The sequence below is a fragment of the Hypanus sabinus genome, chromosome 27 (assembly GCF_030144855.1).
Source record: "Hypanus sabinus isolate sHypSab1 chromosome 27, sHypSab1.hap1, whole genome shotgun sequence".
In the NCBI taxonomy this organism is placed as follows: domain Eukaryota; kingdom Metazoa; phylum Chordata; class Chondrichthyes; order Myliobatiformes; family Dasyatidae; genus Hypanus; species Hypanus sabinus.
In genome coordinates this window covers 9,078,083-9,101,168 of record NC_082732.1, presented here as the reverse complement: position 1 = coordinate 9,101,168, position 23,086 = coordinate 9,078,083, and the positions used below count along the sequence as shown (strand labels likewise).

Here is a 23,086-nt window from a genome sequence, read left to right as displayed (position 1 = left end):
CTGTCGCTGTCTGTACATTCTCCCATGAGCCACTCTCTGGCCTCCTCCCGCATTTCAGAAGTGCATGGTGAGTTGAGAGCATGCTGTGTTGGTACCACAAGCACACTGATTTGATTTGATGCAGATTATGCATTTCACTGTATATATCGATGTACATGTGACAAGTAAATAAGTTTATTTCTCCCATTCAGAAAGACAAGAGCAGCAGACACATGACAGTACCTGTGTGTTCCATCCAGATCACACATTATGCTGAATTGGAAGTGATGCACCATCAATAACTCACACTGAGACGTAGGCGAGATATCGGCTTTTATTGACTGGAAGAAGGAACCAGGAGTGAGTGTCTATCATACAAGGTCCTGGAGAATGAGGCCGATCTTCAGGCCGCAGGTCTCCTTTATACAGGGGCCTGTGGGAGGAGCCACAGGAGCAGTCAGCAGGGGCGTGTCCCAACAGGCACATAGTTCACCACAGGAAGCAATTTGTCATTCCTTCATTGATGCAAAGCAGAAGCCCTGAGATTCCCTGCCCAGCGGTATGCTGGAAGTAGCTTCACCAACGGGGCTTATGTGGTTTGTAATGGCTGCTCATACCACCCTCTCAAGGGCAGTGAGGATGTCTACATTTTAAATTTAATATAATAAACAGAGCACTATGATTCCGCTGCTGCATTTCATTGTTTGTTTGAAGCTCATTGGTGTTAAAAACAAATAATGCCTGTTTGGCTGCCACTCTACAGAGCCTAGTTTCATTTTAGGTAGAAATTATTTCCGCTGGCCTTTGAATAATAGTTATGTTGGTAGAAAACAACACTGTCTCTCTTAATAAATCAGAATTGACTTACTATTAGGCACCAATTCAAATGTAAGTATAAATTAGTTTTGTTTTAACACCTGAATAAATTCACTCTGCCATGCACTGCCAGTGAGCGAAGCTGTTTCAATGAATTATCGTTCTATCTTTTTTTTAAATCCGAACAGATATATCGTTACAAGACATGCTTTTATAAGACCTCAGGAAAGATGGTCCTTGTTATTAGCATGTCTGATGATTTCGTGTACTCTTGAAGGGCTGATGAAGGAGAGTTACTGCCAGATTCTACCATGAGCACCGCAAGCTTGTGGAATATCTCCGCCAATGATGTGTTCATGCAGACTAGTTCACAACTGGTCCACAGAAAACAATGTAGCAAGTTTGAGTCACAAGGTTACGGATTCAATTCCCACTCTAGAGATCTGAGCCAACTCTTACAGCAGCAGTGAGGACTATGGTGGCAAAGGTGCTGCCTCTTGGATGAGACGTCAACCAGGGTCGTGCCTTCTTCTCACAGATAAATGCAGTAGATCCCATGGCACTGTCAAAGGAGAGCTTTATTTTCTATTTCAGATTTGCAGCTCCTATAATGTTTTATGTATTTGAGCAGGTTATTAAATCGGTATTGACTGCTCATTGGTTGGTTCTTTCTGCGTGAAATCTGGCTGCTGTGCTTCTCTCATTATACAATGGTCTCTGCTTCTATGACTGGGTAAAACCGGAGGCTGATGAAAGCTGCTATAGAAATGCAAACGATTTTGCTTATTTGAATCTTTTAAAAGATTGTAATATCTGCTGATCATACATTTTGAGTTCCTTTGTGTTTTCACCCAGCCTGGTGAAGTCATTTTGGTTTGAAATCTGCTCAAATGAACAGGATATATGGCTTTGTATCTTCTAATCATCACAGATAGAAGAAATGAAAGAAATTGTGATAAGCTCCATTCATGTGCGTTTAAACATTGTCTGCAACAGAGTCCACTCCTTATCTAACATGGGTTGTGAAAACCAAAGAAGCAAGGAAGTAGATTGTTAGGGTGTGCCTTTATTATTATTATTATTATTATTATTTAGCTGTGGTATGCTTCTTTGGGAAGGATTGATGCTATCAGTAAGCAAAAACACTTACTGCTGTCTGGTATGGAGGGGCTACTGCACAGGACCGAAAGAAGCTGCAGAAGGCTGTAAATCTAGTCAGCTCCATCTTGGGTACTAGCCTACAAACTACCTCGGACATCTTTAGGGAGTGCAGTCTCAGAAAGGCAGCTTCCATTAATAAGGACCTCCAGCACCCAGACCATGCCCTTTTCTCACTGTTACCATCAGGTCGGAGATACAGGAGCCTGAAGGCACACACTCAGTGATTCAGGAACAGCTTCTTCTCCTCTGCCATCTGAATCCTAAATGGACTTTAAAGCTTTGGACACTACCTCACTTTTTAAATATACAGTATTTCTGTTTTTGAACATTTTTTATAATCTATTCAATATGTGTACTTGTTTATTATTATGTTTTATTTTACTTATTAGTATTTTTCTCTCTGTCTGCTAGATTATGTATTGCATTGTACTGCTGCTGCTAAGTTAACAAATTTCACGTCACATTCCAGAGATAACAAACCTGATTCTGATTCTGTTCCTGACCTAATATATTTGATCCCAGTTGCACTTAAGTGGGTCAATTAAAAGTTCATTACATAATAAAAAAAGACCATTAGGTGATAATCAATGCAAAAGCTTAATGGTGATGAGTATAAATTCCATTGACACTGTGTACACACCCAGTGACCAATTTATTAGTTATCTCAGTGACCACTGAGTGTATGCGTTCAGAAACTCTCTTTTGCTCACCACTGTTGTAACGCCAGGTGATTTGAGTTACTTTCACCTTCCTATCAGTTTGAACCATTCTGACCTTTCTCGTTAACAAGGCCTTAGCCAGGCAGCATCTATGGAAAAGATTAAAAGGTCAATATTTCGATCCGAGACCCTTCATCAGGACTGGAAAGGAAGAGAAGTCAGAATAAGAATGTGGGGGGAGGGGAGGAAAAAGGACAAGGTGATAGGTGAAACAGAGAGAGGGTGAGGGGCTGAAGTAACAATCCAGAAATTTGATTGGCGAAAGAGATGAGATCATTGCTCCCTCTGTGATCTCTGCTACCCTCCAACCCCTTTAAACAAGTTCAGCTAAAATGATACCATCATCTGCATTCAGGAGGGTGAGGGTGGAGGTAAGATGCCTGCCTCATCAGCTTGAACCAGGAGAAGGTGTTTGACAGGCTATCACATACTGGTGTTCTGTCTAAAATGGGTTTTGGAGAGGAAATCAGGAATTGGACCCATCTGCTCTACAGACATCTGTAGTCCAGTTCAAATCGATGGGTGGGAAACAGATAGTGTCCCTAACAAGGCTGGAGTCAGGCAGGGTTGCTCACACTCCCCTGTCTTGTTTGTGTGCTGTACAGAACCCTCTGATGAACCCATCAGGAAGGATGAGAGCATCAGTGGAGTGACATTACTGAGCCGTGGAAAACCTCCCTGTACCTGGACGTTGGCACTGTTTTCTGCTCAATGACAAGGTCAGGTTGATCAGCATCTGCAAGCAATTTGAGTTGGTATCAGGGGCCAAGGTTAACTGCATGCAGGGTGTGGCGGTGCTCTTCAGCAAGTAGCCTGCCCCGTCTGGTGTCCCCTTTTCCATCAGCTTTGAGTCTCTTAAAATATCCCTTTGTATGTGTGTCCACCACTGTTGCTGGCAGTGCATTCCACACACCAACCACTCTTTGTGTGAAAAACTTACCCCTGACATCCCCTTTGTACCTACTACCAACCACCTGAAAACTATGTCCCCTTGTGTTAGTCATTTCAACCCTGATGAAATGCCTCTGACTATCCACATGGTCAAAGCCTCTCATCATCTTATCCACCTCTGTCAGGTCACCTTTCATCCTCCGTCGCTCCAAGGAGAAAAGGCCAGGTTCACTCAATCTATTCTGATGAGGCATACTTTCCAATTCAAGCCACATCCTTGTAAATCTCCGTTGCACTCCCTCTATAGTATCCACATCCTTACTATAGTTAGGTCACCAGAATTGAACGTAGTACTCCAAGTGGGGTCCAACTAAGTCCACAGCCCTGCTGTGTTAGGATTCAATCACTTATGTACAAGACAGGAGAAATACAGCTTCAACATTACTTCACAGCTGTTGAGCTCAGTCCCACGGTTAATGAATGCCATCACACCAGACGCCTTCTTAACAACACTGCCAACCTGCGCAGCAGCTTTGAATGTCCTGTGGACACGGACCCCAAGATCCCTCTGACCATCCACAGAGCCAAGGCTCTTACCATTAATATATTCTGTATTCAAAATTGACCTTCGGAATTGAACCACTTCACACTTATCTGTGTTGAACTCTATCTGCCACTTCTCAGCCCAGTTCTGCATTCTATCTATTTCCCGCTGTAATCTTTGACAACCCTCCAGACTCTCCACAACACCCCCAACATCAGTGGGGCATTCTGGGAGTTGTAGTCATGTGGCCGCACCTCCTCGCTCACTCCCTGCAAAAGCATTTTTCCTCAGCCACCACAGACTTCGCCAAAACAGACGCACCGACGCGTCAAAGGGGAACCACGCCCGTCCTTGTGGGTATCGAGGCCAGCGACCAGCGACATCAGCATCTCGCAGAACTCCGCCATGGCCCTGCCTAATCATAGGACAATTCCCAATGACCGATTAACTGACCATGTGGTACATTCTTGAAGTGTGTGAGGAAACCAGAGCACCCAGAGGAAACCCACTTGCACACGGGAAGAACATGCAAACTTTCATACAGAGGACGCCAGAATTGAACACCAAACTCCAGTGTACCAAGCTGTAATTAAATTGCACTGACCGCTGTGTTTCCATAGTGCCCAATCTGCCTGGGCTCGGCAACCTGCACCTGGACCATAGCCCTCCGCACCCCTCCCATCCAAGTACTTATTTAAACTTCTCTCTATCCTCAATCTCTCTACACACCACAAAGATGTCCAATGGTCCCTTAACTTCTTCCTTGAGCAGAGAGACAACTTGTCCCACTCATTTACCGGCTGAACAAGTTCTCACAGTGAGCAAAACATCCTTGAATCTCAATCTTTTTTTCATATTAGAGTTGGAGTTTTCGGGGAGTTGCCTGAATCCAGGGTGAGGTTTATTGTTTCTTTGTAGGACACTTGGAGCAGTCAGTGTTTCAGGCCCCGTCCCACACCTCTTTCTCTGCTGCATTAATTTCTGCACTGGTGCTTTTTTTTTGCATTGATGTAGAACATGAAAACTTAATTTACTTTGCTCCCAGTTCACCACCCCATTGCTCTTCTCTTCCCTTCACATGGCTCAGCATCACCCTCGAAGAAAGGTTTCATTCCGTTACCATATTTTGAACCCACGCCTCTGTCACTTTATGCAGTAGAGCTATTCAATTTGTCTGCTGGTGGGTAATAGAACGCTGCAGTGTCAAGTTCATGTGTTGCAATTATTATGATCACATTAAACGTATCTTAAATATGCCATCAGTTAACAACTTCATGGAGTGATTTTTCCAATTATTATATCATAAATATTATACACAACATTCTTAGCACTATACAATTTAAATTATTATTTGATTTCCTTCATTTTGTGATATACTAAATTAAACATTGATTTTTTCATTCTTGAAAAAAACTTTAATATGTAGCCTTTCAATTTTAATCAATGGGGAAATCATGTGGGATTGGTCAAGCATGGATTTTTTTTTGGTCTATAGGCTAGTGAGCCAGGCTGCTTTGTTTTATAAAGCTTTGTGAATAGAGTTGAACATTGTGTGGACATCACACTACTAAACACACAATATATTGGTAGAGATCTTTGGTAGGGTATTGCTGTGAGGAACTTTTGGAATGAAGTCCTGGTGCTGGGTTTTTTGGCTTCCAACATCTACATCCATAATTTCATGTTGTATATAACTAGAACCAATGAGAGAAATCCCAGATTCCTTATGTTTCCAGTTTTATCAGCATTTCTTGATAGGCCAGCTGATCTCTTGCTATCAAGGCCATTCACTCTTGCCTCTAGATTCAGCCTTTTTTTCTCCATAGTTAGACCAAGAATTTAATGAATATAACTGGTATTAGGGAACAAAAGCTGAGTATTAGCTACTAAACACGACTTGAGGGCATCGTAATTTATCCCTACAATTTATTGATGATTGACTGTAGAAGTGTTTATTGGCTTCTTGGATTTGTTGAGCAGGATATATCTGAACAATACTCTGCAGCAGATTGTCAGGGTTGTAGCTGTTCTGGAATTGATATAAAAGTAGTGACTTGCATGGGTTATGCAGCATTGGGTGTGTCTCTTCTGAAGAATTATATCGAGTGACCACCAGCTTTCTATGTACATGTCGATATTGAAAAGACTCATTCCCAGTGTTGGATTGCTGATGGTGGGAACACAAGGGAGATACTTCATGCTCTCTCCCTTTCTGTCAGCTATCACTCCCACTTCTGTAGCGCCACCCCCTCCACCGAACTACCTCACCCCTGACTCCCACCTACACTCATCAGCTATCTGATATTTCAGGGTGCTAATGGGTATAATTCTGGATCACAAGTATTCAGCATCAGAGCTGGACTTCTCTTGAGTAACATTCCCTTTGTGTATCGCATGTACTCTGTCATGTTTTGATATGATATGGAATAGAGTAAGCTCCCTGTAGAATTTTAAATTATCACCGTTCCGAGACAGGCTAGCCCAAGGGCAAATACTTGCAAATCCAGGTCTGTCTTCCGCTATATAAAGACAAATTTATTTTGATAATTAAAAGTAAATAATAATCCTAAAAAAAATCAAAGCAGGTTACAGCCAACTATCAATTGCATCTGCTGATATCACTTGAATTTCTACGAAGCTAATTTGGGAAATGGCTTTTAGAGAATATTCGCATTCCAAGTGATTATTTATAAGAACTAATAGATGCCTGTAGCTTTGCTTATGCAGGGTTTTCTGTTGAACTATACTACATGATCCAGTAGCGTTAAAGTGCATCTGAATTTGTGAAATCTACATATCTACTGGCTCCATGTAGGCACATCATGAGGATCACTTTTCTTTAATATAACAAGCAGAGAATCAGAATGGAATTGTTTGTATACACTGATGGCTGCTGGTGAATGACATTTTGCCCAAGATGCGATAATCCTACAGGAGGTGAATGCATTTCTTTCCCGATTTACTATGGAAAAGTGGTACATGACAGTGATATTTATATTATGATGACAATTATTATCCACCTATCCAGTAGATAGTGAATACGTGTTACTAGTAGTCAGAAGCAATTTACTTGGAGTATTTCGAGGGTAACAGTTTACTCTCAGTTTCTCAGTGGTTAATTTTCTAGTTGGTAATTCCAAAATAAAACTTGTAGCAACTAGTTTATTTTAATTACACAAATGTGTAATTAATGTGACTATGTCACATTACTGTCTATTTGATGTTCACTGTGTAGGACACCACCTGGTAACCACATTGACAAAGAACATTTACAGCAATATCACAAACACGAGGATGTCTGCAGAAGCTGGAATTCCAAATCCACACACACAAACTGCTGGAGGAACTCAGCAGGTCAGACAGTACCTATGGAAAAGAGTAAACAGTTGATGTTTTGGGCCAACACCCTTCTTCAGGACTGAAAAGGAAGGAGAAGATGCCAGAATAAAATGGTGGGGGGGGAGTGGAAAGAGGTTAGCTAAAGGCAATAGGTGAAGCCAGATGGTCCAGGGCTGGAGAAGAAAGAATCTGATAGGGGAGGAGGGTGCACCGTAGGAGAAAGGGAAGGAGGAGGGAAGTGAGAAGATGTAAAAGGCCAGAGTGGGGAATGGTGGGGGAGAGATTTTTTTACTGGAAGAAGAAATTGATATTCATGTCATCTTAGAGGCCATTCAGACGGAATATAAGGTGTTGCTCCTCCACCCTCAGGGTGGACTCATCTTAAAACGAGGAGGGCGTGGATCAATATGTTGGAAAGAGAATGGGAATTGGAATTAAAATGTTTGGCCACCGGGACGTTTCACTTTTGGCGGACGGTGCAGAGGTGCTCAATGAAGCAGTCCCCTGATTTATGACTTGTCTCACCAATGTTAGGAGCACCGGACACAATAGACAACCCCAGCAGGTTCACAGGTGTGCCTCAACTTGAAGGACTGTTTGGGGGCCTGATACAGCAAGAGTAATATCTAAGTGATAGTTGCTCTGATTCCCATAACTAGATTACTTAAACATCAAGGGTTGTGATTCATGCAATGTTTAGCAAAAAAACATTTCAAAGTAGATGAGTGAGATCAGTAGACTGCAGAGCACCCCTGTTTTCTTTACTTTGAGCTTCTGTTGCCATGTGAAATAGCAAATTTATTTCTCCAAGGACAGAGCTATAAAGCTAAAGGGCTAGCAAGAAAAAATCTTGAGAGGAATTGCTCATGGTTGATAAAGCATTTTATTTACATGTCTGTATTTATTGTTTATTACTTTATTATTGTCTATGACACTTGTGTCATTTTCCACTCTCTTCACATCACAAAAGTCCAGTTTAGTTTCTCCCAGATTCTTGAGGTAACCAAATGTTTTGATACAAAACCTGAAAACTTTGGATTTATTCACCAGACTGAGCCACTGTTACAAAGTGACCATTTCTGGTGAGGTTCCTTTACCACTGGTTGAAGTTGTAAATGAATTTAATTTTGAAAAGAATAAACTGAGAGTTTAAGAGGAAGCAATTGCTTACATACACTGAGGTGAAGAACAGAAAACGGTTCAAAAAGTTTTAAGGTAACAGTGTGGATATTTTAGAGAGTTTGCTAAACAGCATGAAGGATTGTACTGATAGACAGGGAAGCAAAAACATCTGGCTGTCTACAGAAACCTGGGAAGTTATTGTGAAAATAAAGGTAGATGGACATCTTGAGAAGCATGCTAGATTCAAGCTCTATCTTGGTATCACAAATATCGTGGAATTACCCAAATTACATCCCTAATTTTAATAGGTAGAGTCAACACCTGGCAACAAAACATGGCTTGCTAGAAGTAAAGCAGTCTTTATGGAGAGAGAAAGAACATTTGCTTCAGAATAATTGAATATTTATGGACACTGGAAAAGTGAAGAAAAAAATTAAGTTGTAGAGAGTTGTGTTTGAAGTTAGGGCAAGTGGGACAAAGGGACGTTTGTGATAAGGTGGTGACAAAGAGAATCCAGGAGGCATGCATGCTATTCAGGAGACTGATGAATGCTGTCAATAACAGCCCATCTCTGACACAGCTGCAGCTGCTGAAAGCATGAAATAAAATAGAATGTTGAATACTGATCTTTCAAATATTGAAAGATCTGTATAGAATAGATGTGGAGAGAATGGTTCCTATAGTAGATCAGTCCAGGACCAGAGAACACAACCTCAACATAGAGGAATGTCCAGTTAGAGCAAAGATGAGAAGGAGCTTCTTTAGCCAGGGCAGGTGATTTGTAGAATTCATTTCCATGGACAGCTGTGGAGGCCAAGTCATGGAGTACATTTAAAGCCGAGGTTGGTGGGTTCCTGATTACTCAGGGCATCTGGTTATGGGGAAAAGGAAAGTGAATAGTGTTAAGATGGATAATAAACAAGCCGTGATAGAATGCAGAGTAACCTCAATGGGCTAACTAGCCCAATTCTGCTCCTATGCCTTATGGTCTTATACCGAGCAGGTCAGGGGGCAAGAAGTGAATGGAATGAAATATTTCAGTGACTGTGACCAGCAGGTTGATTGCTAAAGTAGAAATGCACCAACAGAAGTATGTACATCTTGAATTAAGCTCCTGAGCTTGCATTCCCCACTTCCCCAGTGAACAAAAGAGCTCTGATCCCCCAACTTCCTTCACTCCCTAAAAAGCAGGTCACTAGAAATATCAATTAGCCAGGTTAGGATTTCCATTGCACATGAATAGTGGAAATACAGAGAGATGTTCGGCATAACTTTTATTTCTATACTGAAGTGAATAATCATTTTAAAAAAATGCTAACTGCTAATTTTGTAATCTGTTTTCAGACACCTTTCATCTATGAAATATAGCCTGGCCAGGATATCAGCTTGAGGTTTGAAACTCGAGGTGTAGAACATCAGTGGGGGTCAGGAGACACTGTGAGACGTGGAACTTCTAATGCCAGGAGGAATTTATTGCCTTGCTAATTAGGGAATTGTCTGTTGATGTAAGGGAACTGAAGCTTCCAGTTGTTATGCAGCTATATAGTTCTTCCACTTACTCAAAAAGTAGATTTCTTATGTGATTCATGATAGGATAATGTGTATTAGTGCATCAAGTAGGCAACTGCTGAACTAGGGTTTTTACTGCACGTGCCGAGATCATGACTAGATCATCTAGATTCAGTAAGGTGGCAATTATAATGACTGGCAATTCCCCCAGAAAGACAAAATTGTTAAAGTTCCGCACTTCATGACTCTTTGATCGTTCAGCTCTTTCTTTGATCAGCATTGTACAGTCTCGTTCATGAATCTATATCTTGCCATGTTGTCTTCATTAGGTCAGTGTTGGATCTTTAGTACAGTTTTAGGTTAAAGACCCAACTAATTGAACTGATTGACTGGCTAAGTTCTTCTAGTGTTTCTCTTTCTGTTTCCACTTCTAACATCTGCAATTTTACTTGTTTGCCTTGGATTCATTTTTATGCAGTGCCTGGAATTTCACCAAATTTTCATTGCTGAGGTTGGAAAAGCTGCAAGTGTGGATTTTGAACAGGGGTGGAAAGGCATTTGTTCGCTCAGCAAAATGCCTTTTATTTTCCAATCCATCTTTCTTTTTTAATTAGCTTACTCAGGATAATGATACCACAGGTCATGAAGATCTGCTTCTTATCATCAGCCCCCACCACCAATAACATAATCAGCATACTACAGAGACTAAGGAGAGAGAAATGGATTTTTTTCAAGAACATCAATACTGTCCGAATCAATCAACATCCAAATAAATCAAGAAGGCAAGAGCAGCAAATTAAGGGTGTCAAAACAATCAGGAATGGAGACCCTGGTTCTTGTTTCTCTATAACAGCATTATGGGATAATGGATCACAGAACTCATACAACATTTGGCCCAACTCATTCACACATACCAGTCAGCAAGTCTCTGTACTGAACCCATCACTAGCTCTTGGTTCATAGCCCTTTCTATTTAAGCAACTCAAGTGCTTATCTAAACACATTTTAAAGGCTGCCAGTAACTCAGCTTCAATCAGTCTTTCAGGCATGCTTATTCTGGATATTTACCACTAGCTGGGTAAAAAAAGGGCCCCATTATATCCCTAAACCTATGTTCTATTGTTTTATCTACTTCAAATATGAGGAAAACACTTCCTTGCAGAATCTAGATTTAGCCTTCAACGTGGAAGATATGGCAAATAATGCGAAGTGGAACATCCTGCTTCACCGACAGCTTGAAATTGAAGGTCATTATCTATGCCTATAAGACATAGTGTTTCATGTTGAGGTACTTTCCCATGCTCTTAGAAACTGCATTAGTATTTCACTTAATCACCCATTCATTTTGTGTTATTCCACAAGGTGACCATCTGTAAGATCTTTGCCTGCAGAGCAATAACAGCAGAGCTCATTTGGCACAGCAGAGATTACTGACTACGTGGTCTGATTATTCCCTAAATGTATCACACAAAGGTCGAAACGTTTTCATACCTTTCATCCTTTACTTTAAGATGGATGATATTGAAGTTGATATTAAAGTTGATACTTCCTGATATTGAAGATTGATTTTAAATCTGTCCCAGTGCCCTGTCTTTGGAGAGGCATTGCTGCCCTTGAATTGCTTTGTATCAGTCAGCTCATATTTCCACTTCAGTGTAACTGAAATGGAAATATGAACCATATCTGCAAAAAGATTCAGCCTTTCACTTTTATTTCCTTGCATTTCACAAGCACCTGTTAAAGAACAATAATGATATGGGTCTGATAGAAATTAAGCAAAATTCAACAAATAAACTGCTTTCTTATTGAAAAATAGTATTGTATATCTGAAGGATGTTAAAGCTAAATTCAGGAAACCAACCAGGGATATTCAGCAAACAACAAATAACATCACACACATTCAACAACCCTGCACTCTTTACCTAAGAGCATACAATCACAGAGACTCCAAGAATAGTGAACTTTTCCACTTATATATTTATTTATCTTTATTTATTTGGATGCAGCACGGAGTCGACCACTCCAGCCCTTTTGAGCCATGCTGTCCATGAGTCCCCTGACTTAATCTGAGCTTAATCACAGGGCAATTTACAATGATCAATTAACCTACCAACCAGTACATCTTTGGACTATGGAAGGAACCAGAGCACCTGAAGGAAACCCATGCTGTGTCAGGGAGAAAGTATAAGCACCTTATGGGCAGTGGTGGAAAATGAACCCAGGTCGCCTGTACTGTAAATCATTGTACTAACCACTGCGCTATCATGCCTCCACTTGCTGAGGCTGTGTTGATTTCAGAGTTTGTGTCAGGAAAGTCATTGTTGAAATGGTGGTATTTTCTGTTAGTGGTATTTCACTCAAAAATCAAAGTTAATACACTGGTCCAGCTGATGGTGTAGCTGCCTCATGGCTCCAGGATCCCAAATTCAGTCCCAACCTCGGGTGATCTCCCAGTGATCTTACTTTTCTCATGTATCCCAGATGCAGGCTGGTGGGTCCATTAATTAGTGACTGCAACTTGTAGAGGGCGATAGAAGAATGAGAAGTGGGTATAAAAGTGAGTAGGTGACGGGGAAATAATCAGAAGAATGAGATTGCTGGGATTGCTGTGGAAGCCAGAATAGAGCCAGTGGGTTGAATGGCCTCATATTATGAGAAGTAAAGTATAGTGGCAACTTACACAACCATACTAATTTTTATGATATTTGCAGGCTAGCTTTGCCAAATTCTCAATTCTTTTGAATCAAGATCTATAAGCAAGCAACCTCTGATCATCACTGACTAAATAAGGTGCCATTAAAATGTTTGCAGTTGGTTATTTGCCCAGCCATTGATACTGTCAGGTTCTAGCTCATGGAATCAATACTGCCTACCCATAGCTGTGTTAGCAAACAGTCTGAGCAGCCTGTCACATTGAAACATCTTAGACGAAAGGAAGCCAGGAATAAAAAACATGATATTGTAGCATAGCTACCCTACCTGGTTTGATAAGTCTCTCATCTACACACTTAATCATCTGATTCTCCTGACCCTTAACTACCTGGTTCCATCTGCCAATCCCTCCTTTATCAGGTTCCACTTTGTACCTTCCTGATTTATTAAATTCCAGAAGCCTTTTATTTCCAGTTATCACCTTCTAGCCACTGTCTGTCTTTTCATCCTCCCCTTTTCCTGTCTTCCACCAAAACCCCCCCTTTCTTTTGGCTCTCAATGGTCACCCACAAGCCACTGTCTTTCAAATCCAGTTCTCCCCTTTCACCAGGCTCCATCTCCCAATTTTCTCCGTACTCACCTGTTTTCATCCACACCTACTTCACTGCTCCCTCTCACCTCTTAATACCAGCTATCTCCCCTCTATATTCTCAATCCTGATGCGGAGCTAAACCAAAATATGTGGATTATGCCTTTTCCCCACAGATGCTGCTCCCACTGAATTCTTCCAGTAAATTGTTCTGCTGTCTCTTGTGTAGGAAGTTGAAATGTAAACATGCAATGAAATCAACTGAAAGCAAATTAAGAACTATACTGGATGGTGACAGCAGTGTTAAAGAATAGCATTGGAAAATGCAAACATATCAAGGGTAAAATAGTGTTAAATGAAAATTTTATGCCCAAATTTTACTGAGCCCTTTTGGTTGCTTATATCATCTGTGATAAAGTAGGCATGAGCTAAATCACGTGGAGGCTGAAGTAATTCTTTCCAAGGTCAAGTGGAGCCCATGGACAATGCCAGTGGTTCCAGTAACTACAGAGAATGGGTCTGTCATGAACTATGGTGATTTTAAGGTCAGCATCATCCCGGTGCTGGAAGTAGATCAGTGTTCTCTGCCCCGGAAAGAGGATATCTTTGCAAACCTTTCTGGAGGAAGGCATTTCAGCAAAGTGGACTTAGCTGAGACCTACCTAGAGATGGAGATGGAAGAAGAGTCCAAAGCATCTTTCTCCATAAATACTCACAAAGGGCTTTAAATTGACAATGGCCTTGAGTCTGGTTTGAGGTGTAAAATGTTTCAACCAGTAGTTGTATGGGAAAGAGTTTAGCCTCATTCCTAATCATCAACCACTTGTGTCCAATTCCTGTCCACAGAAGGGTGTTCCACTAACATCAGTTCCATGAATGTAGAGTTGGGCTCATTTTCTTGGTGGGCACAGTTACAAGATTGAATTCAAGAGAACAACTGATCATGGAAATGCTGATGGATTGTCCTGTTTCCCCGTGGATAAGGAAATACCTGAAAAGCTGACAAAAGAGGATACTCCTCTTGATGTATTCTCTCTAATGCAAATTGAAAGTTTCCCTATAATGGCAGAGATAGTAGAACGGGAAACCAGAAAAGACCACACACTGCTTCACGTCTACATGGCCACCCAAATTAGCTGGAATGTGCAGCAGAAATGACATTTGCTCCATTTTTATCAGTGCTGGAATGAACTTGTCCTTGACAGGGGTTGCCTGATGTGGGGATTGAGAGTTGTCTGCCATCCAAGCTAAGAGCAAAAGTGTTGGAGTAGCTTCATGCCAGTCATCTAGGCGTGGTTAAAATGGAAGCGATGGCGGGAAGCTTTGTCTGGTGATCTGGGAGAGAGAAGCAGATCGAGCAGCTTGCCATGCACTATTCAGGATACCAACATATCCAGAGGAAAGATGCCCAGAGCAGCCAGAACCTGCAATCCCGGAGTCAACTCCATCAACCACCACAGAGGAGGCCCCGGATGATTGTTTCACAGCCACAAGTGTGTCATGACAGGCAGAATGAACCCCCTTGTCAGAAAAAATTCAAAATTCAAAGTAAAATTTATTATCAGAGTATATACACGTCACCATTTACTTGGCCATCCACCAGCTGCTCACATGGCTTCATGTGGCCCTGATTAGTGGGGGTTGGGTTAAACATCTGCTGCACCTTGCCCCAGGGTGACCTGCAAGCTAATAGCACCTTGCACCTCCTTTGGTAGAGACGGATCTCCACCCCACCACCCAAATCTTTCTTTCTTTCGCAATCTTTTTATTATTATTAATAATATGAACAAAATACAAATAATATATTAATAAAGAAATTACAAACATACACATTCCCATTACAGATGAAAAAATACATAAGCAATGGTTACAGTATAAATGAGTTTACCAAAACATGAACCACACAGTATATGTATGAACATGGTAAGTCTAGATATTTTGTAATATATGATATAAAAAAACAGAAAAAAGAAAAAATATATATATAATGCAAAATTAACTAACCTACTAATCTAATAACTAATAAAGAAGAAAAAAGAAGCAAAAAAAGAAAGAAAAAAAGAAAAACTAGAAGAGAAAATAAAAAGGGCTATTTATAATATCTCACAAGAATACATAATCATCAATGTCGAAGCTAAAAGCTGGAAAGTCAAATGAACTTAGAACAGGGTCTACCCAAATCTATATAGTAGTTGTATTATATAGATTACTGCATATATTTAAATATATATAAGATGACTGGACATGAATCTGCTATGTATTTGAGTTGAGATGCATTCTATATTGAGTTGGAGTTTATAGCTAAGCAGAGGGGATCGTTGTGTGTTTGATGTTTCAGGGTAATATCTGAGTAATATTGTAAATATATTGTTTGATTAAGCAATCCTTTCTTTGTTCACATAATTCATTACGGGTTATGTAAGAAGTATGTGAATACCATATGTCATAGCACCACCACATCACTAGTGTGCGCTTCGCTAAGGGAAAAATGAAGTAGACGCGTTATCCCAGGCTCCTGTGCTTTTCTTTCAATTAGTTTGATGTTTTGGAGTTACAAAACATAACAGGTTTCCTCTTCTTAGGATCAAGCATGCAATTAAGTTGGAGCTATGCTGTAGCACACCATCAAGGATTCACAGAGTCGCCTTTCAATAAAGAGTAATGGAATTTTCAGTTTTACTTGCAAATATTATTCAGAAGTAGCAGAAGATGCTGCCAATTCAGTGATTTAATAGATTACTCCAGAAGATATTGCAAAATGGACAATCTATAGTAGAAGAAGAAGGGAATGTTAACAACAGCCCATAGATTTCTATACCCGGTTTTCAGTGGAATAACAATGAGCACTCTGATAACAGTTTTGTTATCACCTCTGTTGTAACCTAATAACAGCAGGCACATGCTTAAGATTCAGTCCTACTGCAATTATTTAAACTAGTCATATTTCTTGGTGTTTTGCCCTATTCGATGGATTTATTTTAACTGTTGTATTGCACCAGCCTAGGTTTGTTGTTCAGAGCTCTAGCGTCGTTAGACTCAGGTCAAAATTGAGACTATTGTTATATGCACAAGTACGCATACAGTATGGTCAGGTGCAGTGAAAATTGTATTTGCAGCAGCATTTACGGGCACACAGCTATCACATTAAGACAACTAAATTATGCTCATTTTTAAAGGAAAGTATACAATTTTGCCAAAAAAAACCCAAGTCCATTTCAGTGCAAAGTGATGAAAGTGGTTATGGTGTTGCTAAACTTCAGTCATGGTTAGGTTTGTGCCAATTGTTTAAAGAACCAAATGGTTGAAAGGAAGATACTGTTCTTGAAACTAGCGGTGTGAGACTTAAACTTCTGTATCTGGTGGCAGCTCCCAGAGGATGGCATGATCTCTAGATGGTGGGGAATCTTTGACAATGGATGTTGCCTCCTTGAGGCAAAACTTCCTGGAGATCTGTAGAAAAAACCGCTTGTGGGGAGGGATGAGCTGTGATGAATGAAATGGCGGCATGACGCAGTTTGCAGTGGGAACTGTGGAGCTGATATCTGTCGTTTGTTAAGCGGGGTGCCGTGCACAATTCTAATCTGATGAAAAACAGACATGGGAGCACGGAGGAACTTCTGGAAATCTCCTGCAAAGGCCTTCTTTGTTGCTGCTGCTGTTGTGAGGTCCAGGTCTCTGCTGAGAAGAACAGGCCCCCACTCCTCAGGGTCGCGTTGCTGGTGGCCGTTGGCAGGGGCATCGTAGTGCGCTTGGCAGAGGATAGTGCTCAGAGAGGCTGTGCCGGAGGGGATGGTCAGAGGGTTGACAGACTCAGAGTCCGCTGCGGTTGGGGCACTTTCACTGTGTGCTGCTTCTGCGAGGCTGGGTTCGACGGAGCTTTCATTGTGTGCTGTGTCTGCGAGGCTGAGTCCAGCACAGTGGAAGTCCATAGTGGGGGTATTCCCTTCTGCCACCTGTGCGAGATGACGAGCCTATTGGGACCCTGAGGACTTGTGGAAACTGTGTGGTGGTTTTTTTTGAACTTATAGTCTTTTAGCATCTTTGGACTATTTTCACTCTGCCCATGGTCTGTTTTTTTTTTAACAATTATGGTATTGTCTGCACTGTTGTAACTATATGTTAACTGTAACTATATGTAACTATCTGGTTTTGTGTAGGTCTTGTAGCTTTAGTTTTTGGTTTGTTGGGTGGTAGAGTTGGTCTCCTGACTTGGTGTGTCTGGGCAGTCTTGTTTAGTCTGGTAGCTCCTTTCCAGGGAACACGCTAAGATGGTAGCCTGACATTAATATGCAGCAGCCTCTCCAGACTCTGGATTTGGGGATTACCAAACGTTCCATGGATTTTCTGATGTAGGCTGTTCTGTTGTGTGCTTTTGTGATAGCGTTCTAGAGAATGTTGTCTGATTTTTTAACTGCATTGCGTTTGTGGTTTCTAAATGACAATAAACTGAAACTGAACTGAACTGAAGTTTTGGGCTGAGCCTACAATTCCTTACAACTTCCTATATTCCTGCACTTTCACATCGCCAAACCAGACCAACAGTAAGGATGCTTTCAACCGTAGACAAGTCAGCCTCCCAAGTCAATAAAGGTGAGCACAGCAGCAATAGAGCCAAACTGGCCATTGTAGCCCAGCACAGTGTGTAGATCACAAAACATTACATGCAACAGCGAGTTGTCGATTATCAATTTCAACATTCAGCAACCAGATCTGAACTCCACTGGAATAACAGGTGTGTTTGCTTCTAATGACTGCATCCAGTCATACATCAGTTATTTAAGGTAATGGGCTTCTGATTTTCTGGTTTTTTGATGTATATTCCTGAACAGATCATTGCGAAAGATATGAATAGAGACAGGAATTAAGTTAAAATCAATCTGTGAATAACAAGCTGATTTAAATAGAACTTCTCTCATGAGAAAGCAGAGATAATACCAGATAAACTTTGCTTATTTTTAAAAGAAATCATTTTCAACTGAAATGCTGACAAAAGTCATGAGCAATTGAATTTTTTGTTTCCTTGCCAAGAATGCACTTTACAATATATTATTATGCACTCAATTCACTCAAGAATGGAGCACCTTTCTGAAAGGACTTATGGAATAAGATGAATTACATCTAATGATGAATTCAGTCAGCCCAATGTGAACCAGTTCAATGCTTAATGCAATATCTGGAGATTGGAAAAAATACTCAAAACTGGAGAATGACATCCCATCTCTTGGTGCGGGGATCTCTACAATTTGAGAAGTGAGTCTGATGGGATTTGATAATATTGAATTCTTAGAAAAAGAATCTGAAATGGAATGTCAACGATCCTTTTCTTCAGAGCAAGGGTTCCCAACCTGGGGTGTGTGGACCCCTTGTTTAATGGCATTGGTCCATGGCATAAACAAGGTGGGGAACCCCTGCTTTAGAGAAAGGAGTGGTATGGGGTTGATGTGCCTTGAAAATTATGAAAAAGTTTGATCAAGCAGATGCAAAGAGAATCTTTCCATTGATAGAAATGAGTAAAATTAAAGCTTATTAACATAAGACAGCTATGTGGAAAATCCTTATTAGGGAATTTAGATTAAAAAAGTGATAAAATTGTAGAATCTGCTATAACACAGTAAGGTTGATATAGGTGTATATATGATAAGGTATATATTATAAGAATATGAAGAGTTGGCATCATATTGGATACTAGTTAGATCCCTGCCTGAGAACTGTGTACAGATCTTGTCCCCACTTTGGCAGAAAGATGTAATGACACAGAGGAGGGTGCAAAAGTGGTTTACAAAGAGCTTTGTAGCAGAGAGGAAAGATTGAGCAACCTGGTCTGATATATTTTGGGACAGAGAAAGCCGTGGAGAAACTTACTTGAAACTTAAAATTACGAAGAACTTTGATAAAATTAAAATTAAGGACCTTTTTGCCATAATAGACAGATCAGAAACCAAGGGTACAAATGTAAAGCAATTTTTTCTCTGATTAGAGAAGAAAAATAAAGTTTTTTTTTACCATTCTGGGGGGTGGTAGGATTCCGAAACTTGATGCCAGAGAAGTCCGGTAGAGGCAGAAACTCTCCTAACAATTAAACAGTTCTTGGGTATGTACATGGAAATCCATGACTGTGAGACTGATATCAAAAAAATGTTATTTTTTTGATACACACAGCCACATTGAAATGAATGTCCTCATCCTGTATTCTAGGATTCTGGGACATAATGCACTGAGTTTATCATTCTTACAGTTTATGGCAGTGTAAGTACAATAACTCTACAGAAATAATGATATAATTTCCAAGCCATTGGCTGATTCATTGCATTGAGTTAAATTTTAATACTGTGTGCCTCAGTGCTATTGCAAATCTCTTTAAATATTTATGGTGTCCCCTCATTTAAAAGTAATAAAATTTATTTATTTGTATTTTCTGTTGTAGATGTTGTTAAATTGGATGTTCACTTGGAAGACATACTGAAGACGAGGAGAGTCCAGGGTCCAATTCAGTTTTCTCTTCTCTTTCTATTCACACCTCCTTCCTTGGAACAGATATTAAAATGGAAAGTGATGACGACCCTTTGGTGCAACATTTGTGGCTGGAAGAAGAAGAATACGATGTGTCGGTTAGCTCCCACAGAGGTGAAAAACTCTGCAAGAAATGCCACTGCAGCTTTAAAAGACTGTTCCATGATTTGAAAGTTAAAGGCTTTTGGGGAGCAGTTGGGTGGATATTTACTAACCCATATTGCACTGCCTTAATATTAGTAATAGGTTGCACGATTCCAACAGTTCTCACTGTTTTCATGTTTATGCATTGTTCTAACCTCGACATAGATATATCCTACAATGCCTTTGAGATTCGTAACCATGTTTCCTCACAGCACTTTGATGCGTTGACCCTTGCTTTAAAGTCCCAGTTTGGGTCTTGGGGGAGAAACCGACGTGACCTGGCTGAGTACACATCTGCAACACTGGAGAAACTCATCATTGAAGAATTACAGAGACTGCACAGTAATAATTCAGAGTTTATTACTGCCACCCAAGGTAAAACTATTCATAAATCAAGTGAAACCCAATGGCTGGATAGAATCCAACTGCGTAAAAGAGACTTGATCTCAAATTCAGGCTTAAATGAGAGCTACGACAGATTCAAAATACGACAAGCAAGGGCTGTGTCACAAAAGAACTATCCAAGCACTTACGTTAACGGAGATACGCAGACACATGCCCTGTGGAGGATGGAACTTGTATTTCTGGCAAGAGGTGATGATGAGAGGAACATCTTCACCAAAGAGCGTTTATTGACAATTCATGACATTGAAAAGAAAGTCATGGACCATCCTAGATTTCGAGAGTTTTGCTGGAAACCCCATGAAGTTCTGAAAGACATGCCACTTGGTTCCTATTCCTATTGCTCACCTCCCAGTTCCCTCATGACTTATTTTTTCCCAACTGCACAAGGTGGAAGAATATACTATGATGGAATGGGACAGAAGCTGGCAGATATTCACGGTAAGGCGTCATCTGATTTTGTATGCTAATGAAATTATGTGATGAGAACTAAGAGCTGATATGAGCAACAATTTCAGCTGATGTACACTTTCAAGCCTCTCATTATTTCTGAATACAATTGCCCTAGTAGACAAACCAATATCCATTCCTCTCTGCCGCTAATACTGATTATACAGCAATGCAGGAATCAGTCACTGAGATACATTGTCTGGCCAGTAACTGAAGAAGACAGTCTAAAGGAAAGCCATTTTCCATGGATAAATATACGGTTATGATTATAAATCAATTGGTCATAACATTACAAGACTTTTCTCAGAAGGAATAGTTCTTGAAAGGTAAATGTGAAAATGAAAATAAGGAATGAATAAATATAAAGGAAGAAAACAGAGCAAGGAAAGCTGAATTTCTAATAGGTAATATAGATCTAGAAAAATTATTGATAAAAGTGTTAACTGAAGGTTTTAGAATTCATCATTAAGATGATCTTGAAAATCACAAAGTTTTTGTGGAATAGTTCAAGTCAAGTGAATGAGTACAGTTACAATAACACTGATCAGTATAACTAGATGTTAGAAGATAATGTTGCTTACATATTCAGTTGCTTTCAAGAATACATAACCTACAAAAATGTTGGAAGATGATTCAACAGCAGTTTCAAAAATACTTTTAAAAAATTTGCAAGAGACTGGGGATGAGGAGAAGAGAGTGGAACTAATTTGGATTGCTTAATCGAAAAACCAATGACATCTTCTCTTTCAGTGCAGTATTATAAAAATGGATGAAACTCTAATAAATATTCCAGTTCTCTTGTGCACATAGTATTTAATCCAACATCTTTTTTTTTTTTGAATGAATGCCTGGTGTACAAAGACTTTAATTTGAGCGTACACTCATTCAGAAAAAACACATTGCCTTTAGCTTTGGATGTTACCTTGCAGGATTGTGCTGTTATTGTAAATGCTCTAGTATGAATCAACAGCCTGTAACAATTCCAGCAGTTTCTGAGTGTAATTCAACTTCCCTGCCAAATGTTATCATACTTAAGAGCTCTGAGCAATTATATAGGTGAATGATCACTTGTTCCAAATATTGTACCAACTTCAGCACCTTTTTTTTGAGTTGAAGTTCTATTTCCTATAGAATTCCTCCAAAAAAATTGATGCACAAGTGTTGGGGATTGAAAAGTTGCAATTTTTTGTAATTTCGGACCTGATCAGCCTACTGGCTAGTTGGCATAGTGGCATCAGTGCCGGACTTCGGAGCGAAGGCTCCCAAGTTCGAATCCAGCCGGCTCCAAAAACCTGGAGAGAGATGGTTTCAGATGCCCAAGACATGCTGTATGATGAGCAATCACCAAAACGATTGGTGCAAAAAGCTTGTCATGACAGCACCCCGACAACTCCACCAGAAGTTAAGGGCACACACACACACACACACACACACACACACACACACACACACACACACACACACACACACACACACACACACACACACACACACACACACACACACACACACACACACACACACAGCCTAAAAGGTATGTCAACACATGATTCATGGTCTGGCCTCAGTGCTACATGAGAGCTCATGCAGCTTAAATGAGGCTCTTGCAGCAGTATTTTATTTGTGTTCAATCTTCAGTAGGGAATAGAGAAGCATGCTTAAGTGCATTGGAAATTTAAACTGAACGAGATAACAAACATATTGTATGTTTTATTTTGGCTTTAAGATTTATGTTGTGTACTTTGTCTGCAATCAGAAATTCAGAACAAGAATCCTAGTGTGTGTTTAGATGGCGGTATTGACAATATGAGGGGAGGAAATACACACAAAACTTAAGGAATGAGGTAACACGTACAACACGCTGGAGGAACTCAGCAGGTCGGGCAGCATCCGTGGAAATGAACAGTCAACTTTTCAGGCCGAGACCCTTCGTCAGGACGGAAGAGGGAGGGTCAGTCAGAAGAAGAGAGAGAGAGAGAGTAGCGAAATTGGAAAAGGGTAGAAGCTCCAACTTGTCGAAGCTGGGGATTTGGAACTCTGCTATACTCAAAGGGTGGGTAGATTATCGATCCAGTGCACTTCGAATGTGTGGCTGTCACTTCATGCAATCCATAGGAGTGGATTTAGGAATGTCCTGTGGGACCACTCGAAGTTAACCCTTGCCTGGGTGTGTAATGTGGTGACCCCTTGAAGACGACATGCCCGTGACAGATCACTCTGGTGGGAATTCGTATATGGATTTGGAATGGTTTGATGGAG

At 40.5% G+C, this 23,086-nt stretch overlaps 1 protein-coding gene across 13 annotated transcripts in view; it reads left to right on the top strand.

The window, feature by feature from the left end:
• The window catches only part of disp3 (dispatched RND transporter family member 3), a 626,857-nt gene that overhangs the window by 311,058 nt on the left and 292,713 nt on the right, over positions 1-23,086 (top strand). For 11 of the 13 annotated variants that reach the window (XM_059951724.1, XM_059951719.1, XM_059951714.1 and 8 more), the window contains one exon: positions 19,746-20,818. In XM_059951724.1, the coding sequence (XP_059807707.1) occupies positions 19,864-20,818 (955 nt within the window). In that variant the 5' untranslated portion in view covers positions 19,746-19,863. Of the gene's footprint in view, positions 1-3,280; positions 3,395-19,520; positions 19,568-19,745; positions 20,819-23,086 lie in introns of those variants that run through there. The other 2 variants (XM_059951723.1, XM_059951726.1) reach the window with 2 other exon arrangements.